Source organism: Carcharodon carcharias, chromosome 8, assembly GCF_017639515.1.
Source record: "Carcharodon carcharias isolate sCarCar2 chromosome 8, sCarCar2.pri, whole genome shotgun sequence".
NCBI classification, from domain to species: domain Eukaryota; kingdom Metazoa; phylum Chordata; class Chondrichthyes; order Lamniformes; family Lamnidae; genus Carcharodon; species Carcharodon carcharias.
Genome location: NC_054474.1, coordinates 117,297,140 through 117,318,638, shown reverse-complemented (window position 1 = coordinate 117,318,638; position 21,499 = coordinate 117,297,140). Strand labels below are relative to the sequence as shown.

Genomic DNA, 21,499 nt, shown 5'->3' with positions numbered 1-21,499 from the left:
ATCACCAGGAATCTCTGCTCAGAGGGACTGATCACCAGGAATCTCTGCTCAGAGGGGCTGATCACCAGGAATCTCTGCTCAGAGGGGCTGATCACCAGGAATCTCTGCTCAGAGGGGCTGATCACCAGGAATCTCTGCTCAGAGGGGCTGATCACCAGGAATCTCTGCTCAGAGGGGCTGATCACCAGGAATCTCTGCTCAGAGGGGCTGATCACCAGGAATCTCTGCTCAGAGGGGCTGATCACCAGGAATCTCTGCTCAGAGGGGCTGATCACCAGGAATCTCTGCTCAGAGGGGCTGATCACCAGGAATCTCTGCTCAGAGGGGCTGATCACCAGGAATCTCTGCTCAGAGGGGCTGATCACCAGGAATCTCTGCTCAGAGGGGCTGATCACCAGGAATCTCTGCTCAGAGGGGCTGATCACCAGGAATCTCTGCTCAGAGGGACTGATCACCAGGAATCTCTGCTCAGAGGGACTGATCACCAGGAATCTCTGCTCAGAGGGACTGATCACCAGGAATCTCTGCTCAGAGGGACTGATCACCAGGAATCTCTGCTCAGAGGGACTGATCACCAGGAATCTCTGCTCAGAGGGACTGATCACCAGGAATCTCTGCTCAGAGGGACTGATCACCAGGAATCTCTGCTCAGAGGGACTGATCACCAGGAATCTCTGCTCAGAGGGACTGATCACCAGGAATCTCTGCTCAGAGGGACTGATCACCAGGAATCTCTGCTCAGAGGGACTGATCACCAGGAATCTCTGCTCAGAGGGACTGATCACCAGGAATCTCTGCTCAGAGGGACTGATCACCAGGAATCTCTGCTCAGAGGGACTGATCACCAGGAATCTCTGCTCAGAGGGACTGATCACCAGGAATCTCTGCTCAGAGGGACTGATCACCAGGAATCTCTGCTCAGAGGGACTGATCACCAGGAATCTCTGCTCAGAGGGACTGATCACCAGGAATCTCTGCTCAGAGGGACTGATCACCAGGAATCTCTGCTCAGAGGGACTGATCACCAGGAATCTCTGCTCAGAGGGGCTGATCACCAGGAATCTCTGCTCAGAGGGACTGATCACCAGGAATCTCTGCTCAGAGGGACTGATCAACAGGAATCTCTGCTCAGAGGGACTGGATCAACAGGAATCTCTGCTCAGAGGTGACTGATCACCAGGAATCTCTGCTCAGAGGGACTGATCAACAGGAATCTCTTGCTGTTCAGAGGGACTGATTCAAACAGGCATCTCTGCTCAGAGGGACTGATCAACCAGGAATCTCTGCTCAGAGGGACTGATCAACAGGAATCTCTGCTCAGAGGTGATCTGATCACTCAGAATTCACAGCTCAGAGGGACTGATCAACAGGAATCTCTGCTCAGGAGGGACTGATCAACAGGAGGAATGCTCTGCTCGGAGAGGGACTGATCAACAGGAACTGCAGTGCTCAGAGGGACTGATCAACAGGAATCTCTGCTCAGAGGAGCGTGATTCAAACAGGAATCTCTGCTCAGAGGGACTGATCAAAGGATATCCTTCTGCTCAGAGGGTCTGATCAGCTGGAATCTCTGGCTCAGAGGGGACTGATCAACAGGAATCTCTGCTCAGAGGGACTGATCAACAGGAATCGCTGCTCAGAGGGACAGATCAACAGGAATCTCTGCTCAGAGGTGTCTGTATCAACAGGAATCTCTGCTCAGAGGGACTGGATCGGACCAGGAACGTCTGCTCAGAGGGACTGGATCACCAGGAATTCTGCTCAGTTGGGACTGATCAACAGGAATCTCTGCTCAGAGGGACTTGATCAACAGGAATCTTCTGCTCAAGAGGGACTGATCAACAGGATCTCTGCTCAGAGGGGACTGATCACCAGGATCTCTGCTCAGAGGGACTGATCAACAGGAATCTCTGCTCAGCAGGGTACTGATCTCTGCTCAGAGGGACTGATCACCAGGAATCTCTGCTCAGAGGGACTGATCACCAGGAATCTCTGCTCAGAGGGACTGATCACCAGGAATCTCTGCTCAGAGGGACTGATCACCAGGAATCTCTGCTCAGAGGGACTGATCACCAGGAATCTCTGCTCAGAGGGACTGATCACCAGGAATCTCTGCTCAGAGGGACTGATCACCAGGAATCTCTGCTCAGAGGGACTGATCACCAGGAATCTCTGCTCAGAGGGACTGATCACCAGGAATCTCTGCTCAGAGGGGCTGATCACCAGGAATCTCTGCTCAGAGGGCCTGATCACCAGGAATCTCTGCTCAGAGGGCCTGATCACCAGGAATCTCTGCTCAGAGGGACTGATCACCAGGAATCTCTGCTCAGAGGGGCTGATCAACAGGAATCTCTGCTCAGAGGGACTGATCACCAGGAATCTCTGCTCAGAGGGACTGATCACCAGGAATCTCTGCTCAGAGGGACTGATCAACAGGAATCTCTGCTCAGAGGGACTGATCAACAGGAATCTCTGCTCAGAGGGACTGATCAACAGGAATCTCTGCTCAGAGGGACTGATCAACAGGAATCTCTGCTCAGAGGGACTGATCAACAGGAATCTCTGCTCAGAGGGACTGATCAACAGGAATCTCTGCTCAGAGGGACTGATCAACAGGAATCTCTGCTCAGAGGGACTGATCAACAGGAATCTCTGCTCAGAGGGACTGATCACCAGGAATCTCTGCTCAGAGGGACTGATCACCAGGAATCTCTGCTCAGAGGGACTGATCACCAGGAATCTCTGCTCAGAGGGACTGATCACCAGGAATCTCTGCTCAGAGGGACTGATCACCAGGAATCTCTGCTCAGAGGGGCTGATCACCAGGAATCTCTGCTCAGAGGGACTGATCACCAGGAATCTCTGCTCAGAGGGACTGATCACCAGGAATCTCTGCTCAGAGGGACTGATCACCAGGAATCTCTGCTCAGAGGGGCTGATCACCAGGAATCTCTGCTCAGAGGGACTGATCACCAGGAATCTCTGCTCAGAGGGACTGATCAACAGGAATCTCTGCTCAGAGGGACTGATCACCAGGAATCTCTGCTCAGAGGGACTGATCACCAGGAATCTCTGCTCAGAGGGACTGATCACCAGGAATCTCTGCTCAGAGGGACTGATCACCAGGAATCTCTGCTCAGAGGGGCTGATCACCAGGAATCTCTGCTCAGAGGGACTGATCACCAGGAATCTCTGCTCAGAGGGGCTGATCACCAGGAATCTCTGCTCAGAGGGACTGATCACCAGGAATCTCTGCTCAGAGGGCTGATCACCAGGAATCTCTGCTCAGAGGGGCTGATCACCAGGAATCTCTGCTCAGAGGGACTGATCACCAGGAATCTCTGCTCAGAGGGGCTGATCACCAGGAATCTCTGCTCAGAGGGACTGATCACCAGGAATCTCTGCTCAGAGGGACTGATCACCAGGAATCTCTGCTCAGAGGGACTGATCAACAGGAATCTCTGCTCAGAGGGACTGATCAACAGGAATCTCTGCTCAGAGGGACTGATCAACAGGAATCTCTGCTCAGAGGGACTGATCAACAGGAATCTCTGCTCAGAGGGACTGATCAACAGGAATCTCTGCTCAGAGGGACTGATCAACAGGAATCTCTGCTCAGAGGGACTGATCAACAGGAATCTCTGCTCAGAGGGACTGATCACAGGAATCTCTGCTCAGAGGGACTGATCAACAGGAATCTCTGCTCAGAGGGACTGATCAACAGGAATCTCTGCTCAGAGGGACTGATCACCAGGAATCTCTGCTCAGAGGGGACTGATCACCAGGAATCTCTGCTCAGAGGGACTGATCACAGGAATCTCTGCTCAGAGGGACTGATCAACAGGAATCTCTGCTCAGAGGGGACTGATCAACAGAATCTCTGCTCAGAGGGACTGATCAACAGGAATCTCTGCTCAGAGGGACTGATCAACAGGAATCTCTGCTCAGAGGGACTGATCAACAGGAATCTCTGCTCAGAGGGACTGATCACCAGGAATCTCTGCTCAGAGGGACTGATCAACAGGAATCTCTGCTCAGAGGGACTGATCACCAGGAATCTCTGCTCAGAGGGACTGATCACCAGGAATCTCTGCTCAGAGGGACTGATCAACAGGAATCTCTGCTCAGAGGGACTGATCACAGGAATCTCTGCTCAGAGGGGGCTGATCACCAGGAATCTCTGCTCAGAGGGGCTGATCACCAGGAATCTCTGCTCAGAGGGACTGATCAACAGGAATCTCTGCTCAGAGGGGCTGATCACCAGGAATCTCTGCTCAGAGGGGCTGATCACCAGGAATCTCTGCTCAGAGGGGCTGATCACCAGGAATCTCTGCTCAGAGGGGCTGATCACCAGGAATCTCTGCTCAGAGGGGCTGATCACCAGGAATCTCTGCTCAGAGGGGCTGATCACCAGGAATCTCTGCTCAGAGGGGCTGATCACCAGGAATCTCTGCTCAGAGGGGCTGATCACAGGAATCTCTGCTCAGAGGGGCTGATCACCAGGAATCTCTGCTCAGAGGGGCTGATCACCAGGAATCTCTGCTCAGAGGGGCTGATCACCAGGAATCTCTGCCTCAGAGGGGCTGATCACCAGGAATCTCTGCTCAGAGGGGCTGATCACCAGGAATCTCTGCTCAGAGGGGCTGATCACCAGGAATCTCTGCTCAGAGGGGCTGATCACCAGGAATCTCTGCTCAGAGGGGCTGATCACCAGGAATCTCTGCTCAGAGGGGCTGATCACCAGGAATCTCTGCTCAGAGGGGCTGATCACCAGGAATCTCTGCTCAGAGGGGCTGATCACCAGGAATCTCTGCTCAGAGGGGCTGATCACCAGGAATCTCTGCTCAGAGGGCTGATCACCAGGAATCTCTGCTCAGAGGGGCTGATCACCAGGAATCTCTGCTCAGAGGGGCTGATCACCAGGAATCTCTGCTCAGAGGGGCTGATCACCAGGAATCTCTGCTCAGAGGGCAGATCACAGGAATCTCTGCTCAGAGGGCCTGATCAACAGGAATCTCTGCTCAGAGGGGCTGATCACCAGGAATCTCTGCTCAGAGGGGCTGATCACCAGGAATCTCTGCTCAGAGGTGCTGATCACCAGGAATCTCTGCTCAGAGGGGCTGATCACCAGGAATCTCTGCTCAGAGGGGCTGATCACCAGGAATCTCTGCTCAGAGGGGCTGATCAACAGGAATCTCTGCTCAGAGGGACTGATCACCAGGAATCTCTGCTCAGAGGGACTGATCACCAGGAATCTCTGCTCAGAGGGACTGATCACCAGGAATCTCTGCTCAGAGGCGCTGATCACCAGGAATCTCTGCTCAGAGGGGCTGATCACCAGGAATCTCTGCTCAGAGGGGCTGATCACCAGGAATCTCTGCTCAGAGGGGCTGATCACCAGGAATCTCTGCTCAGAGGGGCTGATCACCAGGAATCTCTGCTCAGAGGGGCTGATCACCAGGAATCTCTGCTCAGAGGGGCTGATCACCAGGAATCTCTGCTCAGAGGGGCTGATCACCAGGAATCTCTGCTCAGAGGGGCTGATCACCAGGAATCTCTGCTCAGAGGGGCTGATCACAGGAATCTCTGCTCAGAGGGGCTGATCACCAGGAATCTCTGCTCAGAGGGGCTGATCACCAGGAATCTCTGCTCAGAGGGGCTGATCACCAGGAATCTCTGCTCAGAGGGGCTGATCACCAGGAATCTCTGCTCAGAGGGGCTGATCACCAGGAATCTCTGCTCAGAGGGGCTGATCACCAGGAATCTCTGCTCAGAGGGGCTGATCACCAGGAATCTCTGCTCAGAGGGGCTGATCACCAGGAATCTCTGCTCAGAGGGGCTGATCACCAGGAATCTCTGCTCAGAGGGGCTGATCACCAGGAATCTCTGCTCAGAGGGGCTGATCACCAGGAATCTCTGCTCAGAGGGGCTGATCACCAGGAATCTCTGCTCAGAGGGGCTGATCACCAGGAATCTCTGCTCAGAGGGGCTGATCACCAGGAATCTCTGCTCAGAGGGGCTGATCACCAGGAATCTCTGCTCAGAGGGGCTGATCACCAGGAATCTCTGCTCAGAGGGGCTGATCACCAGGAATCTCTGCTCAGAGGGGCTGATCACCAGGAATCTCTGCTCAGAGGGGCTGATCACCAGGAATCTCTGCTCAGAGGGGCTGATCACCAGGAATCTCTGCTCAGAGGGGCTGATCACCCAGGAATCTCTGCTCAGAGGGGCTGATCACCAGGAATCTCTGCTCAGAGGGGCTGATCACCAGGAATCTCTGCTCAGAGGGGCTGATCACCAGGAATCTCTGCTCAGAGGGGCTGATCACCAGGAATCTCTGCTCAGAGGGGCTGATCACCAGGAATCTCTGCTCAGAGGGGCTGATCACCAGGAATCTCTGCTCAGAGGGGCTGATCACCAGGAATCTCTGCTCAGAGGGCTGATCACCAGGAATCTCTGCTCAGAGGGGCTGATCACCAGGAATCTCTGCTCAGAGGGGCTGATCACCAGGAATCTCTGCTCAGAGGGGCTGATCACCAGGAATCTCTGCTCAGAGGGGCTGATCACCAGGAATCTCTGCTCAGAGGGGCTGATCACCAGGAATCTCTGCTCAGAGGGGCTGATCACCAGGAATCTCTGCTCAGAGGGGCTGATCACCAGGAATCTCTGCTCAGAGGGGCTGATCACCAGGAATCTCTGCTCAGAGGGGCTGATCACCAGGAATCTCTGCTCAGAGGGGCTGATCACCAGGAATCTCTGCTCAGAGGGGCTGATCACCAGGAATCTCTGCTCAGAGGGGCTGATCACCAGGAATCTCTGCTCAGAGGGGCTGATCACCAGGAATCTCTGCTCAGAGGGGCTGATCACCAGGAATCTCTGCTCAGAGGGGCTGATCACCAGGAATCTCTGCTCAGAGGGGCTGATCACCAGGAATCTCTGCTCAGAGGGGCTGATCACCAGGAATCTCTGCTCAGAGGGGCTGATCACCAGGAATCTCCGCTCAGAGGGGCTGATCACCAGGAATCTCCGCTCAGAGGGGCTGATCACCAGGAATCTCCGCTCAGAGGGGCTGATCACCAGGAATCTCCGCTCAGAGGGGCTGATCACCAGGAATCTCCGCTCAGAGGGGCTGATCACCAGGAATCTCGGCTCAGAGGGGCTGATCACCAGGAATCTCCGCTCAGAGGGGCTGATCACCAGGAATCTCGCTCAGAGGGGCTGATCACCAGGAATCTCCGCTCAGAGGGGCTGATCACCAGGAATCTCCTGCTCAGAGGGGCTGATCACCAGGAATCTCGCTCAGAGGGGCTGATCACCAGGAATCTCCGCTCAGAGGGGCTGATCACCAGGAACCTCCGCTCAGAGGGGCTGATCACCAGGAATCTCCGCTCAGAGGGGCTGATCACCAGGAATCTCCGCTCAGAGGGGCTGATCACCAGGAATCCCTGCTCAGAGGGGCTGATCACCAGGAATCCCTGCTCAGAGGGGCTGATCACCAGGAATCTCCGCTCAGAGGGGCTGATCACCAGGAATCTCTGCTCAGAGGGGCTGATCACCAGGAATCTCTGCTCAGAGGGGCTGATCACCAGGAATCTCTGCTCAGAGGGGCTGATCACCAGGAATCTCCTGCTCAGAGGGGCTGATCACCAGGAATCTCTGCTCAGAGGGGCTGATCACCAGGAATCCTCTGCTCAGAGGGGCTGATCACCAGGAATCCCTGCTCAGAGGGGCTGATCACCAGGAATCCCTGCTCAGAGGGGCTGATCACCAGGAATCCCTGCTCAGAGGGGCTGATCACCAGGAATCCCTGCTCAGAGGGGCTGATCACCAGGAATCCCTGCTCAGAGGGGCTGATCACAGGAATCCCTGCTCAGAGGGGCTGATCACCAGGAATCCCTGCTCAGAGGGGCTGATCACCAGGAATCCCTGCTCAGAGGGGCTGATCACCAGGAATCCCTGCTCAGAGGGGCTGATCACCAGGAATCCCTGCTCAGAGGGGCTGATCACCAGGAATCCCTGCTCAGAGGGGCTGATCACCAGGAATCCCTGCTCAGAGGGGCTGATCACCAGGAATCCCTGCTCAGAGGGGCTGATCACCAGGAATCCCTGCTCAGAGGGGCTGATCACCAGGAATCCCTGCTCAGAGGGGCTGATCACCAGGAATCCCTGCTCAGAGGGGCTGATCACCAGGAATCCCTGCTCAGAGGGGCTGATCACCAGGAATCCCTGCTCAGAGGGGCTGATCACCAGGAATCCCTGCTCAGAGGGGCTGATCACCAGGAATCCCTGCTCAGAGGGGCTGATCACCAGGAATCCCTGCTCAGAGGGGCTGATCACCAGGAATCCCTGCTCAGAGGGGCTGATCACCAGGAATCCCTGCTCAGAGGGGCTGATCACCAGGAATCCCTGCTCAGAGGGGCTGATCACCAGGAATCCCTGCTCAGAGGGGCTGATCACCAGGAATCCCTGCTCAGAGGGGCTGATCACCAGGAATCCCTGCTCAGAGGGGCTGATCACCAGGAATCCCTGCTCAGAGGGGCTGATCACCAGGAATCCCTGCTCAGAGGGGCTGATCACCAGGAATCCCTGCTCAGAGGGGCTGATCACCAGGAATCCCTGCTCAGAGGGGCTGATCACCAGGAATCCCTGCTCAGAGGGGCTGATCACCAGGAATCCCCTGCTCAGAGGGGCTGATCACCAGGAATCCCTGCTCAGAGGGGCTGATCACCAGGAATCCCTGCTCAGAGGGGCTGATCACCAGGAATCCCTGCTCAGAGGGGCTGATCACCAGGAATCCCTGCTCAGAGGGGCTGATCACCAGGAATCCCTGCTCAGAGGGGCTGATCACCAGGAATCCCTGCTCAGAGGGGCTGATCACCAGGAATCCCTGCTCAGAGGGGCTGATCACCAGGAATCCCTGCTCAGAGGGGCTGATCACCAGGAATCCCTGCTCAGAGGGGCTGATCACCAGGAATCCCTGCTCAGAGGGGCTGATCACCAGGAATCCCTGCTCAGAGGGGCTGATCACCAGGAATCCCTGCTCAGAGGGGCTGATCACCAGGAATCCCTGCTCAGAGGGGCTGATCACCAGGAATCCCTGCTCAGAGGGGCTGATCACCAGGAATCCCTGCTCAGAGGGGCTGATCACCAGGAATCCCTGCTCAGAGGGGCTGATCACCAGGAATCCCTGCTCAGAGGGGCTGATCACCAGGAATCCCTGCTCAGAGGGGCTGATCACCAGGAATCCCTGCTCAGAGGGGCTGATCACCAGGAATCCCTGCTCAGAGGGGCTGATCACCAGGAATCCCTGCTCAGAGGGGCTGATCACCAGGAATCCCTGCTCAGAGGGGCTGATCACCAGGAATCCCTGCTCAGAGGGGCTGATCACCAGGAATCCCTGCTCAGAGGGGCTGATCACCAGGAATCCCTGCTCAGAGGGGCTGATCACCAGGAATCCCTGCTCAGAGGGGCTGATCACCAGGAATCCCTGCTCAGAGGGGCTGATCACCAGGAATCCCTGCTCAGAGGGGCTGATCACCAGGAATCCCTGCTCAGAGGGGCTGATCACCAGGAATCCCTGCTCAGAGGGGCTGATCACCAGGAATCCCTGCTCAGAGGGGCTGATCACCAGGAATCCCTGCTCAGAGGGGCTGATCACCAGGAATCCCTGCTCAGAGGGGCTGATCACCAGGAATCCCTGCTCAGAGGGGCTGATCACCAGGAATCCCTGCTCAGAGGGGCTGATCACCAGGAATCCCTGCTCAGAGGGGCTGATCACCAGGAATCCCTGCTCAGAGGGGCTGATCACCAGGAATCCCTGCTCAGAGGGGCTGATCACCAGGAATCCCTGCTCAGAGGGGCTGATCACCAGGAATCCCTGCTCAGAGGGGCTGATCACCAGGAATCCCTGCTCAGAGGGGCTGATCACCAGGAATCCCTGCTCAGAGGGGCTGATCACCAGGAATCCCTGCTCAGAGGGGCTGATCACCAGGAATCCCTGCTCAGAGGGGCTGATCACCAGGAATCCCTGCTCAGAGGGGCTGATCACCAGGAATCCCTGCTCAGAGGGGCTGATCACCAGGAATCCCTGCTCAGAGGGGCTGATCACCAGGAATCCCTGCTCAGAGGGGCTGATCACCAGGAATCCCTGCTCAGAGGGGCTGATCACCAGGAATCCCTGCTCAGAGGGGCTGATCACCAGGAATCCCTGCTCAGAGGGGCTGATCACCAGGAATCCCTGCTCAGAGGGGCTGATCACCAGGAATCCCTGCTCAGAGGGGCTGATCACCAGGAATCCCTGCTCAGAGGGCTGATCACCAGGAATCCCTGCTCAGAGGGGCTGATCACCAGGAATCCCTGCTCAGAGGGGCTGATCACCAGGAATCCCTGCTCAGAGGGGCTGATCACCAGGAATCCCTGCTCAGAGGGGCTGATCACCAGGAATCCCTGCTCAGAGGGGCTGATCACCAGGAATCCCTGCTCAGAGGGGCTGATCACAGGAATCCCTGCTCAGAGGGGCTGATCACCAGGAATCCCTGCTCAGAGGGGCTGATCACCAGGAATCCCTGCTCAGAGGGGCTGATCACCAGGAATCCCTGCTCAGAGGGGCTGATCACCAGGAATCCCTGCTCAGAGGGGCTGATCACCAGGAATCCCTGCTCAGAGGGGCTGATCACCAGGAATCCCTGCTCAGAGGGGCTGATCACCAGGAATCTCTGCTCAGAGGGACTGATCACCAGGAATCCCTGCTCAGAGGGACTGATCACCAGGAATCTCTGCTCAGAGGGACTGATCACCAGGAATCTCTGCTCAGAGGGACTGATCACCAGGAATCTCTGCTCAGAGGGACTGATCACCAGGAATCTCTGCTCAGAGGGACTGATCACCAGGAATCTCAGCTCAGAGGGACTGATCACCAGGAATCTCAGCTCAGAGGGACTGATCACCAGGAATCTCAGCTCAGAGGGACTGATCACCAGGAATCTCAGCTCAGAGGGACTGATCACCAGGAATCTCAGCTCAGAGGGACTGATCACCAGGAATCTCAGCTCAGAGGGACTGATCACCAGGAATCTCAGCTCAGAGGGACTGATCACCAGGAATCTCAGCTCAGAGGGACTGATCACCAGGAATCTCAGCTCAGAGGGACTGATCACCAGGAATCTCAGCTCAGAGGGACTGATCACCAGGAATCTCAGCTCAGAGGGACTGATCACCAGGAATCTCAGCTCAGAGGGACTGATCACCAGGAATCTCAGCTCAGAGGGACTGATCACCAGGAATCTCAGCTCAGAGGGACTGATCACCAGGAATCTCTGCTCAGAGGGACTGATCACCAGGAATCTCTGCTCAGAGGGACTGATCACCAGGAATCTCTGCTCAGAGGGACTGATCACCAGGAATCTCTGCTCAGAGGGGCTGATCACCAGGAATCTCTGCTCAGAGGGACTGATCACCAGGAATCTCTGCTCAGAGGGGCTGATCACCAGGAATCTCTGCTCAGAGGGACTGATCACCAGGAATCTCTGCTCAGAGGGGCTGATCACCATGAATCTCTGCTCAGAGGGGCTGATCACCAGGAATCTCTGCTCAGAGGGGCTGATCACCATGAATCTCTGCTCAGAGGGGCTGATCACCAGGAATCTCTGCTCAGAGGGGCTGATCACCAGGAATCTCTGCTCAGAGGGGCTGATCACCAGGAATCTCTGCTCAGAGGGGCTGATCACCAGGAATCTCTGCTCAGAGGGGCTGATCACCAGGAATCTCTGCTCAGAGGGGCTGATCACCAGGAATCTCTGCTCAGAGGGGCTGATCACCAGGAATCTCTGCTCAGAGGGGCTGATCACCAGGAATCTCTGCTCAGAGGGGCTGATCACCAGGAATCTCTGCTCAGAGGGGCTGATCACCAGGAATCTCTGCTCAGAGGGGCTGATCACCAGGAATCTCTGCTCAGAGGGGCTGATCACCAGGAATCTCTGCTCAGAGGGACTGATCACCAGGAATCTCTGCTCAGAGGGGCTGATCACCAGGAATCTCTGCTCAGAGGGGCTGATCACCAGGAATCTCTGCTCAGAGGGGCTGATCACCAGGAATCTCTGCTCAGAGGGGCTGATCACCAGGAATCTCTGCTCAGAGGGGCTGATCACCAGGAATCTCTGCTCAGAGGGGCTGATCAACAGGAATCTCTGCTCAGAGGGACTGATCAACAGGAATCTCTGCTCAGAGGGGCTGATCACCAGGAATCTCTGCTCAGAGGGGCTGATCACCAGGAATCTCTGCTCAGAGGGGCTGATCACCAGGAATCTCTGCTCAGAGGGGCTGATCACCAGGAATCTCTGCTCAGAGGGGCTGATCACCAGGAATCTCTGCTCAGAGGGGCTGATCACCAGGAATCTCTGCTCAGAGGGGCTGATCACCAGGAATCTCTGCTCAGAGGGGCTGATCACCAGCAACCTCTGCTCAGAGGGGCTGATCACCAGGAATCTCTGCTCAGAGGGGCTGATCACCAGGAATCTCTGCTCAGAGGGGCTGATCACCAGGAATCTCTGCTCAGAGGGGCTGATCACCAGGAGTCTCTGCTCAGAGGGCCTGATCACCAGGAATCTCTGCTCAGAGGGGCTGATCACCAGGAATCTCTGCTCAGAGGGGCTGATCACCAGGAATCTCTGCTCAGAGGGGCTGATCACCAGGAATCTCTGCTCAGAGGGGCTGATCAACAGGAATCTCTGCTCAGAGGGGCTGATCACCAGGAATCTCTGCTCAGAGGGGCTGATCACCAGGAATCTCTGCTCAGAGGGGCTGATCACCAGGAATCTCTGCTCAGAGGGGCTGATCACCAGGAATCTCTGCTCAGAGGGGCTGATCACCAGGAATCTCTGCTCAGAGGGGCTGATCACCAGGAATCTCTGCTCAGAGGGGCTGATCACCAGGAATCTCTGCTCAGAGGGGCTGATCACCAGGAATCTCTGCTCAGAGGGGCTGATCAACAGGAATCTCTGCTCAGAGGGACTGATCAACAGGAATCTCTGCTCAGAGGGACTGATCAACAGGAATTTATGCTCACAGGGACTGATCAACAGGAATTTCTGCTCACAGGGACAGATCACCAGGAATCGCTGCCCAGAGGGACTGATCACCAGGAATCCCTGCTCAGAGGGGTGGATCACAAGGAATCTCTACTCAATCAGTCTCTGATAACGGACAAAGTGTGCAGTATTGGAATTGGGGAGGGGAGAGAAGGGGAGGGTTGCACAGCTCAAACTAGAGTAAACAAGTGGTTGGGGGAGGGGCGAGGGGAAACATGAGCGGAAGGGTTTGAATGGAAATGATGGAAAGGTGGGGGCAGGAGACAGTGGCAGGAACGGGGAAGACAGCAAAGTGGGAGGGATATAACTAGTGTTGGAGAAAGCAGAAGAACACAGTATTTCCCAACAATTCTGTTTCAGGGAATACTTTACCAAACTGTTACCCATGACACCTCACAGAACTCACCTGTAGAAATACAGCCTATTAAAGTAGCAGTGTAAATCACAAGGAAAATAAGCCTTTGTACTCCTCTAATCACACTCCAAGGCCCAAACAACAGTTAAACACCAGGTACTGCACAAGACAAGATGAGGGATGAGATGCCAGAGAGAAAGGGAGTCTTTTTCTGAAGTGTGACATTTCCACTGATTTTATATCAATCAAAACCAGCATACAAGGTGTTTAAGTAAAGTTGTGATGAGGTTCAGCCTTTTGCAGGCAGCTGACAGAGAAATTGAAAGCTGACATTGTATGAACACAGGTCTTCTAATTACAATGCCTGGATCCTGCAGCCTGCAAGATTCTGAGCTATCTATATCCACACAGCAACTAATAAAATGACACAATCATCCACATATATACACACTGCCATCTCATTCATCACAACTTTAGCTGATTGTTGTGTTACCTGTATATTACTGGGATACAGTACAGGGGACAGGTCTGTCACTGTATAACACTGGGATACAGTACTGTTCGGGAAAGGTCTGTCACCATATAACACTGGGGTACAGTGCTGGTGGGGACAAGTCTGTCACTGTATAACACTGGGGTAAAGGACTGGGGACAGGTCTGACACTGTATAACACTGGGGTACAGTGCTGGGGATGGATCTGACACGGTATAACACTGGGGTACAGTACTGTTTGGGAAAGGTCTCTCACCATATAACACTGGGGTACAGTGCTGGTGGGGACAGGTCTGTCACTGTATAACACTGAGGTACAGTACTGGTGGGGACAGGTCTGTCACTGTATAACACTGGGGTACAGCGCTGGTGGGGACAGGTCTGTCACTGTATAACACTGGGGTACAGGACTGGTAGGGACAGGTCTGTCATTGTATAACACTGGGGTACAGTGCTGCGGACAGGTCTGACACTGTATAACACTAGGGTACAGCACTGGTGGGGACAGGTCTGTCACTGTATAACATTGGGGAACAGGACTTGTGGGGACAGGTCTGTCACTGTATAACACTGGGGTACAGTGCTGGGGACAGGTCTGACATTGTACAACACTGGGGTACAGTGCTGGGGACAGGTCTGACACTGTACAACACTGGGGTACAGTGCTGCTGGGCACAGGTCTGTCACTGTATAACACTGAGGTAGAGTACTGATGGGGACAGGTCGGTCACTGTATCACACTGGGGTACAGGACTGGTGGGGACAGGTCTGTCACGGTATAACACTGGGGTACAGCAATAGTGGGGACAGGTCTGTCACTGTATAACACTGAGGTACAGTACTGGTGGGGACAGGTCTGTCACGTTATAACACTGGGGTACAGGACTGGGGACAGGTCTGACACTGTATAACTCTGGGGTACAGCGCTGGTGGGGACAGGTCTGTCACGTTATAACACTGGAGTACAGGACTGGGGACAGGTCTGACACTGTATAATCTGGGGTACAGCGCTGGTGGGGACAGGTCTGTCACTGTATCACACTGGGGTACAGGACTGGTGGGGACAGGTCTGTCACTGGATAATACTGGGATACAGCACTGGTGGGGACAGGTCTGTCAGTGTATAACCATGGGGTACAGGACTGGTGGGGAAAGGTCTGTTATGTAATAACACTGAGGTACAGTACTGGTGGGGATAGGTCTGTCACTGTATAACACTGGGGTACAGCACTGGTGGGGATAGGTCTATCACGGTATCACACTGGGGTACAGGACTGGTGGGGACAGCTCTGTCACTGTATAACACTGGGGTACAGTGCTGGGGACAGGTCTGACACTGTATAACACGGGTACAGGACTTGTGGGGACAGGTCTGACACTGTATAACACTGGGGTACAGTGCTGGGGACCGGTCTGACACTGTATAACACTGGGGTCCAGTACTGGTGGGGACAGGTCTGTCACTGTATAACAATGAGGTACAGTACTCGTGGGGACAGGTGTGTCACTGTATAACACTGAGGTACAGTACTGGTGGGGACAGGTGTGTCACTGTATAACACTGAGGTACAGTACTGGTGGGGACAGGTATGTCACTGTATAACACTGAGGTACAGTACTGGTGGGGACAGGTGTGTCACTGTATAACACTGAGGTACAGTACTGGTGGGGACAGGTATGTCACTGTATAACACTGAGGTACAGGACTGGTGGGGACAGCTCTGTCGCTTCATAACACTGGGGTACAGCACTGGTGGGGACAGGTCTGTCACTCTATCACACTGGGGTACAGGACTGGTGGGGACAGGTCTGTCACTGTATAACACTGGGGTACAGCACTGGTGGGGACAGGCTGTCACTGTATAACCATGGGGTACAGCACTGGTGGGGACAGGTCTGTCACTGTATAACACTGGTGTATAGTGCTGGGGACAGGTCTGACACTGTATAACACTGGGGTACAAGACTTGTGGGGACAGGTCTGTCATTGTATAACACTGGGGTACAGCACTGGTGGGGACAGGTTTGTCACTGTATAACACTGGGGCACAGTACTGGTGGGGACAGGTCTGTCACGTTATAACACTGGGGTACAGGACTGGGTACAGGTCTGACACTGTATAACTCTGGGGTACAGCGCTGGTGGGGACAGGTCTGTCACATTATAACACTGGGGTACAGGACTGGGGACAGGTCTGACACTGTATAACTCTGGGGTACAGCACTGTTGGGGACAGGTCTGTCAGTGTATAACCATGGGGTACAGGACTGGTGGGGACAGGTCTGTTATGTAATAACACTGAGGTGCCGTACTGGTGGGGACAGGTCTGTCACTGTATAACACTGGGGTACAGCACTGGTGGGGACAGGTCTGTCACTGTATCACTCTGGGGTACAGCACTGGTGGGGACAGGTCTGTCACTGTATCACACTGGGGTACAGGACTGGTGGGGACAGCTCTGTCACTGTATAATACTGGGGTACAGGACTTGTGGGGACAGCTCTGTCACTGTATAACACTGGGGTACAATGCTGGGGACAGGTCTGACACTGTATAACACGGGTACAGGACTTGTGGGGACAGGTCTGACACTGTATAACACTGGGTTCCAGTACTGGTGGGAACAGGTCTGTCACTGTATAACAATGAGGTACAGTACTGGTGGGGACAGGTGTGTCACTGTATAACACTGAGGTACAGTACTGGTGGGGACAGGTGTGTCACTGTATAACACTGATGTACAGTACTGGTGGGGAAAGGTGTGTCACTGTATCATACTGGGGTACAGGACTGGTGGGGATAGGTCTGTCATGTTATAACACTGGGGTACAGGACTTGTGTGGACAGCTCTGTCACTGTATAACACTGGGGTACAGTGCTGGGGACAGGTCTGACACTGTATAACACGGGTAAAGGACTTGTGGGGACAGGTCTGACACTGTATAACACTGGGGTACAGTGCTGGGGACCGGTCTGACACTGTATAACACTGGGGTCCAGTACTGGTGGGGACAGGTCTGTCACTGTATAACAATGAGGTACAGTACTGGTGGGGACAGGTGTGTCACTGTATAACACTGAGGTACAGTACTGGTGGGGACAGGTGTGTCACTGTATAACACAGGTACAGTACTGGTGGGGACAGGTGTGTCACTGTATAACACTGAGGTACAGGACTGGTGGGGATATCTCTGTCACTTCATAACACTGGGATACAGCACTGGTGGGGACAGGTCTGTCACTCTATCACACTGGGGTACAGGACTGGTGGGAACAGGACTGTCACTGTATAACACTGGGGTACAGCACTGGTGGGGACAGGATGTCACTGTATAACCATGGGGTACAGTACTGGTGTGGACAGGTCTGTCACTGTATAACACTGGTGTATAGTGCTGGGGACAGGTCTGACACTGTATAACACTGGGGTACAGGACTTGTAGGGACATGTCTGTCACCATAGAACACTGGGGTACAGTGCTGGTGGGGACAGGTCGGTCACTGTATAACACTGAGGTACAGTACTGGTGTGGACAGGTCTGTCACTGTATGACACTGGGGTACAGGACTGGTGGGGACAGGTCTGTCACTGTATAACACTGGGGTACAGGATTTGTGGGGACAGGTCTGTCACTGTATAACACTGGGGTACAGCACTGGTGGGGACAGGTCTGTCACTGTATCACACTGGGGTACAGGACTGGTGGGGACAGGTCTGTCACTGTATCACACTGGGGTACAGGACTGGTGGGGACAGGTCTGTCACTGTATCACACTGGGGTGCAGGACTTGTGTGGACAGGTCTGCCACTATATAACACTGGGGTACAGCACTGGTGGGGCAGGTCTGTCAGTGTATAACCATGGGGTACAGTACTGGTGGGGACAGGTCTGTCACGTAATAACACTGAGGTACAGTACTGGGGGGGAAAGGTCTGTCACTATAACACTGGGGTACAGTACTGGTGGGGACAGGTTCTGTCACTGTATAACACTGGGGTACAATACTGGTGGGGACAGGTCTGTCACGTAATAACACTGAGGTACAGTACTGGGGGGAAAGGTCTGTCACTGTATAACACTGAGGTACAGTACTGGTGGGGACAGGTCTGTCACTGTATAACACTGGGGTACAGCACTGGTGGGGACAGGTCTGTCACTGTATAACACTGGGGTACAAGACTGGTGTGGACAGGTCTGTCACTGTATCACACTGGGGTACAGGACTGGTGGGGACAGGTCTGTCACTGTATAACACTGGGGTACAGGACTTGTGTGGACAGGTCTGTCACTATATAACACTGGGGTACAGCACTGGTGGGGACAGGTCTGTCAGTGTATAACCATGGGGTACAGTACTGGTGGGGACAGGTCTGTCACGTAATAACACAGATACAGTACTGGGGGGAAAGGTCTGTCACTGTATAACATTAGGGTACAGTACTGATGGGGACAGGTTCTGTCACTGTATAACACTGGGGTACAACACTGGTGGGGACAGGTCTGCCACTGTATTACACTGGGATGCAAATCCACACGGACTGCAGATCAACCATCTCTCTGCCAGTCACCTTCAGAATGCCTGTACTAACTCAGCAATCACAGTAAGTGTGACTATTAAATGAATTGCTATGCATTGGTTGAGGCAATGGCTTAAGACAGTCCATCAGATGTGGAATCTGGCGCTGGTAAAGATAAGTGAAGGAGCTGCAATGCAGCAGACAGCAGCCCCCCTTTCCTCAGATTCTCTAGAATACGCAGGAATCATCGATATATCGTGCTGGACAGTTCATTCTGGGAGAGGAACCTGCAGAACTGAGGGCACAGCTCAGTGTCTGCTGCCTGGTATTGGATTCTATCATTTTAAACCCTTGCCACTATCTTTTTTTTCTTTATTTCCTCATGGTATGTCAGGGTGTCACTGATAAGTCTAGCATTTATTGCCCATCCCTAATTGCCCCTTGAGAAGGTGATGGTGAGTCACTTTCTTGAACCACTGGAGTCCATGTGGTGTACACAATGTTATATGGCGACAGACCTGAATGGAACAACAACCAACATTTATGTAGCATCTTTAATGTAATAAAATATCCCAGGTTCTTCACAGGAGGATTCTCAAATTAAATTTGACACAAGCCACATAAGGAGATATTAGGTCAGATGACCAAAAGCTTGGCCAAAGAGCTAAGTTTTAAGGGATGTCTTAAAGCAGGAAAGCGAGGTAGAGTGGTGTCAGGAGGGAATTCCAGAGCAGCAGAGCAGTTAAAATTAGGGATGCACAAGTGGCCAGAATTGGGGAAGTGCAGATATTGTGGAGGGTTGTAGGGCTCAAGGTGATTACAGGGATGGGGAGGGAGCAAGTCCAAGGAGGATTTTGAAAACCAGGTTGAGAATTTTAAAATCATGGTGTTGGTTAGCTGGAAGCCAATGTAGGTCAGTGTGCACAGGGAAGGTGGGTGAATAAGACCTTGGTTAGAGTTAGGGCATGAGTAGCAGAGTTTTGGATGACCTCATGCTTATAGCAGATTGACCAGGAGTTTCATGGAATAGTCAAGTCTGGAAGTAGACAGAGCATGTATGAGGGTTTCAGCAATAGATAAATTGAGGTAGGGTAGAGTTGGTAATCTTATGGGGACTGTCTTAGTCATGAAGCGGATATATGGACCGGACCTTAGCTCATTTTGGGGTCAAATATGACAGTAAGGTTGTGTGACCAGTCTGCTTCAGACAGAGACAGTTGCAAGGGGAGGAATGGAGTCGGTGGCTCCAAATGGAGTTCGTGGCAGAGACCAAAGGCAACGGTCTTCCCAGTATTTAGCTGGGTGAAATTTCTCCTCATGCAGTATTGGATGGCAAACTAGCAGTTAAGGCAATTTAGTGACAATTGAGGGGTCGAGAGAGTTAGTGGCGAGGTAGAGCTGTTGTCATCAGTGTACATATGGAAAACAACACTTTCAATTGATGCCACAGAGAAGCAACATATAGATGAGAAACAGGTGGCCAATGATAGTTTATTGGGGGTCACCATATGTAACAGTGCAGTATCGGGGACAGAAGCCATTGCAGGGATTCTCTGGCTATGAATAGATAGATAAGAATGCAATCAGGTGAATGCAGTCCCAGCTGGAAGATAGTGGAGTGGTGCAGGAGGATGCTGTGGTCAACCATGTAAAGAGCTGCAGACAGGTTGAGAAGGATGTGGTGGGAAGGTTTACTGTTATCAGTCACATAGGATGTCACATGTGACTTTGATAGCGGGGGCAACCATGTCTGAGACAAGGATAACTGAAGGAATCTGGGGGAAATAGGTGTGATGGTGGGAAAAGGATCAAGGTTGATGATGAGGTGGAGGGACAGGCACCTGAATCTTGAGCTAGGGATGCTCCATCCTTGGTGCAGGGAGTGACCCTCCCTTGGAGACAAATTCCTCTATGTACATATGGAGAGTGCAGTATGAAATTAAATAGGATTGTCCATCCAATGACTCCATCGCTAATGCTGCTTGCATGGCACTGAAAGCAGCCCTGCCCTCCAGGCTCTGCCCTTCCATGCAACCTAAGGTGCTATTCTCCATCCAAATGAACTTCCGGCCCCTCAGTTTGGGGGTGTCTCAATTAATGTGCATGGCCGTTTTCCCAATATGATTTCAATGTGATTCTCTCTATTCAGGTACAGTGTCCCTCTCTCCATCAAATTGGCTTTTATCATCCCCCTCTTCAAAATAACAACCCTTGCAAATTACTGCCCCATCACCAACCTACTTTTCCTTCCCAAAGTTGTTGAACATGTCGTCACTTCTCAAATCTGTGCCAATCTTTTCAGGAACTCTATGCTTGAATCCCTCCAGTCAGGTTTCTGCCCTGCCACAATGACTCTCATCAGCCTCAGTCTCAGGCTGTTGCCAGGGAGAGAGATGGAGTCAGGTATAATCCCCAGCTGTCACTCTCCAACACAGCCCCGTCACCTTTAGACATGTTACCCCTGTCCTTTGCACCTTGCCCATCATCTTTGCCCTTTGCCCCAACCCGTCACCCTTGCCGTCTGCCCCTGCCACCCCTACCCTCTGCCCCCGGCTATACTCACTGTTGTACTGCACTCCCTTGGCGAATCTCCGCTGCAGGCTCTGGTTCATGCTCTGGAGCCCGGCCGGGATGATCTTCTCCCTGCCGGGGGCCTGCTCCGTGCCCACGAGCTTCTTCAGTGCCGAAAACATGTCGTCGGGGAAGCGGCCTCAACTCAGCAACCAGTCAGGAGCCGGGGACAGGGAGGCTGAACGACCACAGCAGCAATATCAACCCAGCAGGGCCCAACTCCGGCTCAGGGGGCGGGGACAGCACCGCCTGTGCCGACCTCACCACGCCTGCGCCGAACGCTCGATCCCCACCCCCGGCTCCGCGCCTGCGCCGACCTCACTACACCGCACCGCGCCTGCGCCTGCGCCGACCGATCGACCGCACTGAGTCTGTGCGGTCTTCAGCGCAACGCACTGCGCCGACTGCTCGTCTGCACGGTGCTTCTGCTAACCACGTCGCGCCTGTGTTACGCTCATGTTGCCTGCAACATGCA

General features: G+C 53.8%; 1 protein-coding gene across 2 annotated transcripts in view; it reads right to left on the bottom strand.

The window, feature by feature from the left end:
- Positions 1–21,299, bottom strand: part of LOC121280986 (rab-like protein 6) — a 264,891-nt gene extending 243,592 nt beyond the window's left edge. Inside the window, exon 1 of one of the 2 annotated variants that reach the window (XM_041193510.1) lies at positions 21,017–21,299. In XM_041193510.1, coding sequence (XP_041049444.1) covers positions 21,017–21,146 — 130 coding nt within the window. In that variant the 5' untranslated portion in view covers positions 21,147–21,299. The remainder of the gene's footprint in view (positions 1–21,016) is intronic. The other variant, XM_041193509.1, reaches the window with a different exon arrangement.
- Between the last annotated feature and the right edge of the window lie 200 nt (positions 21,300–21,499).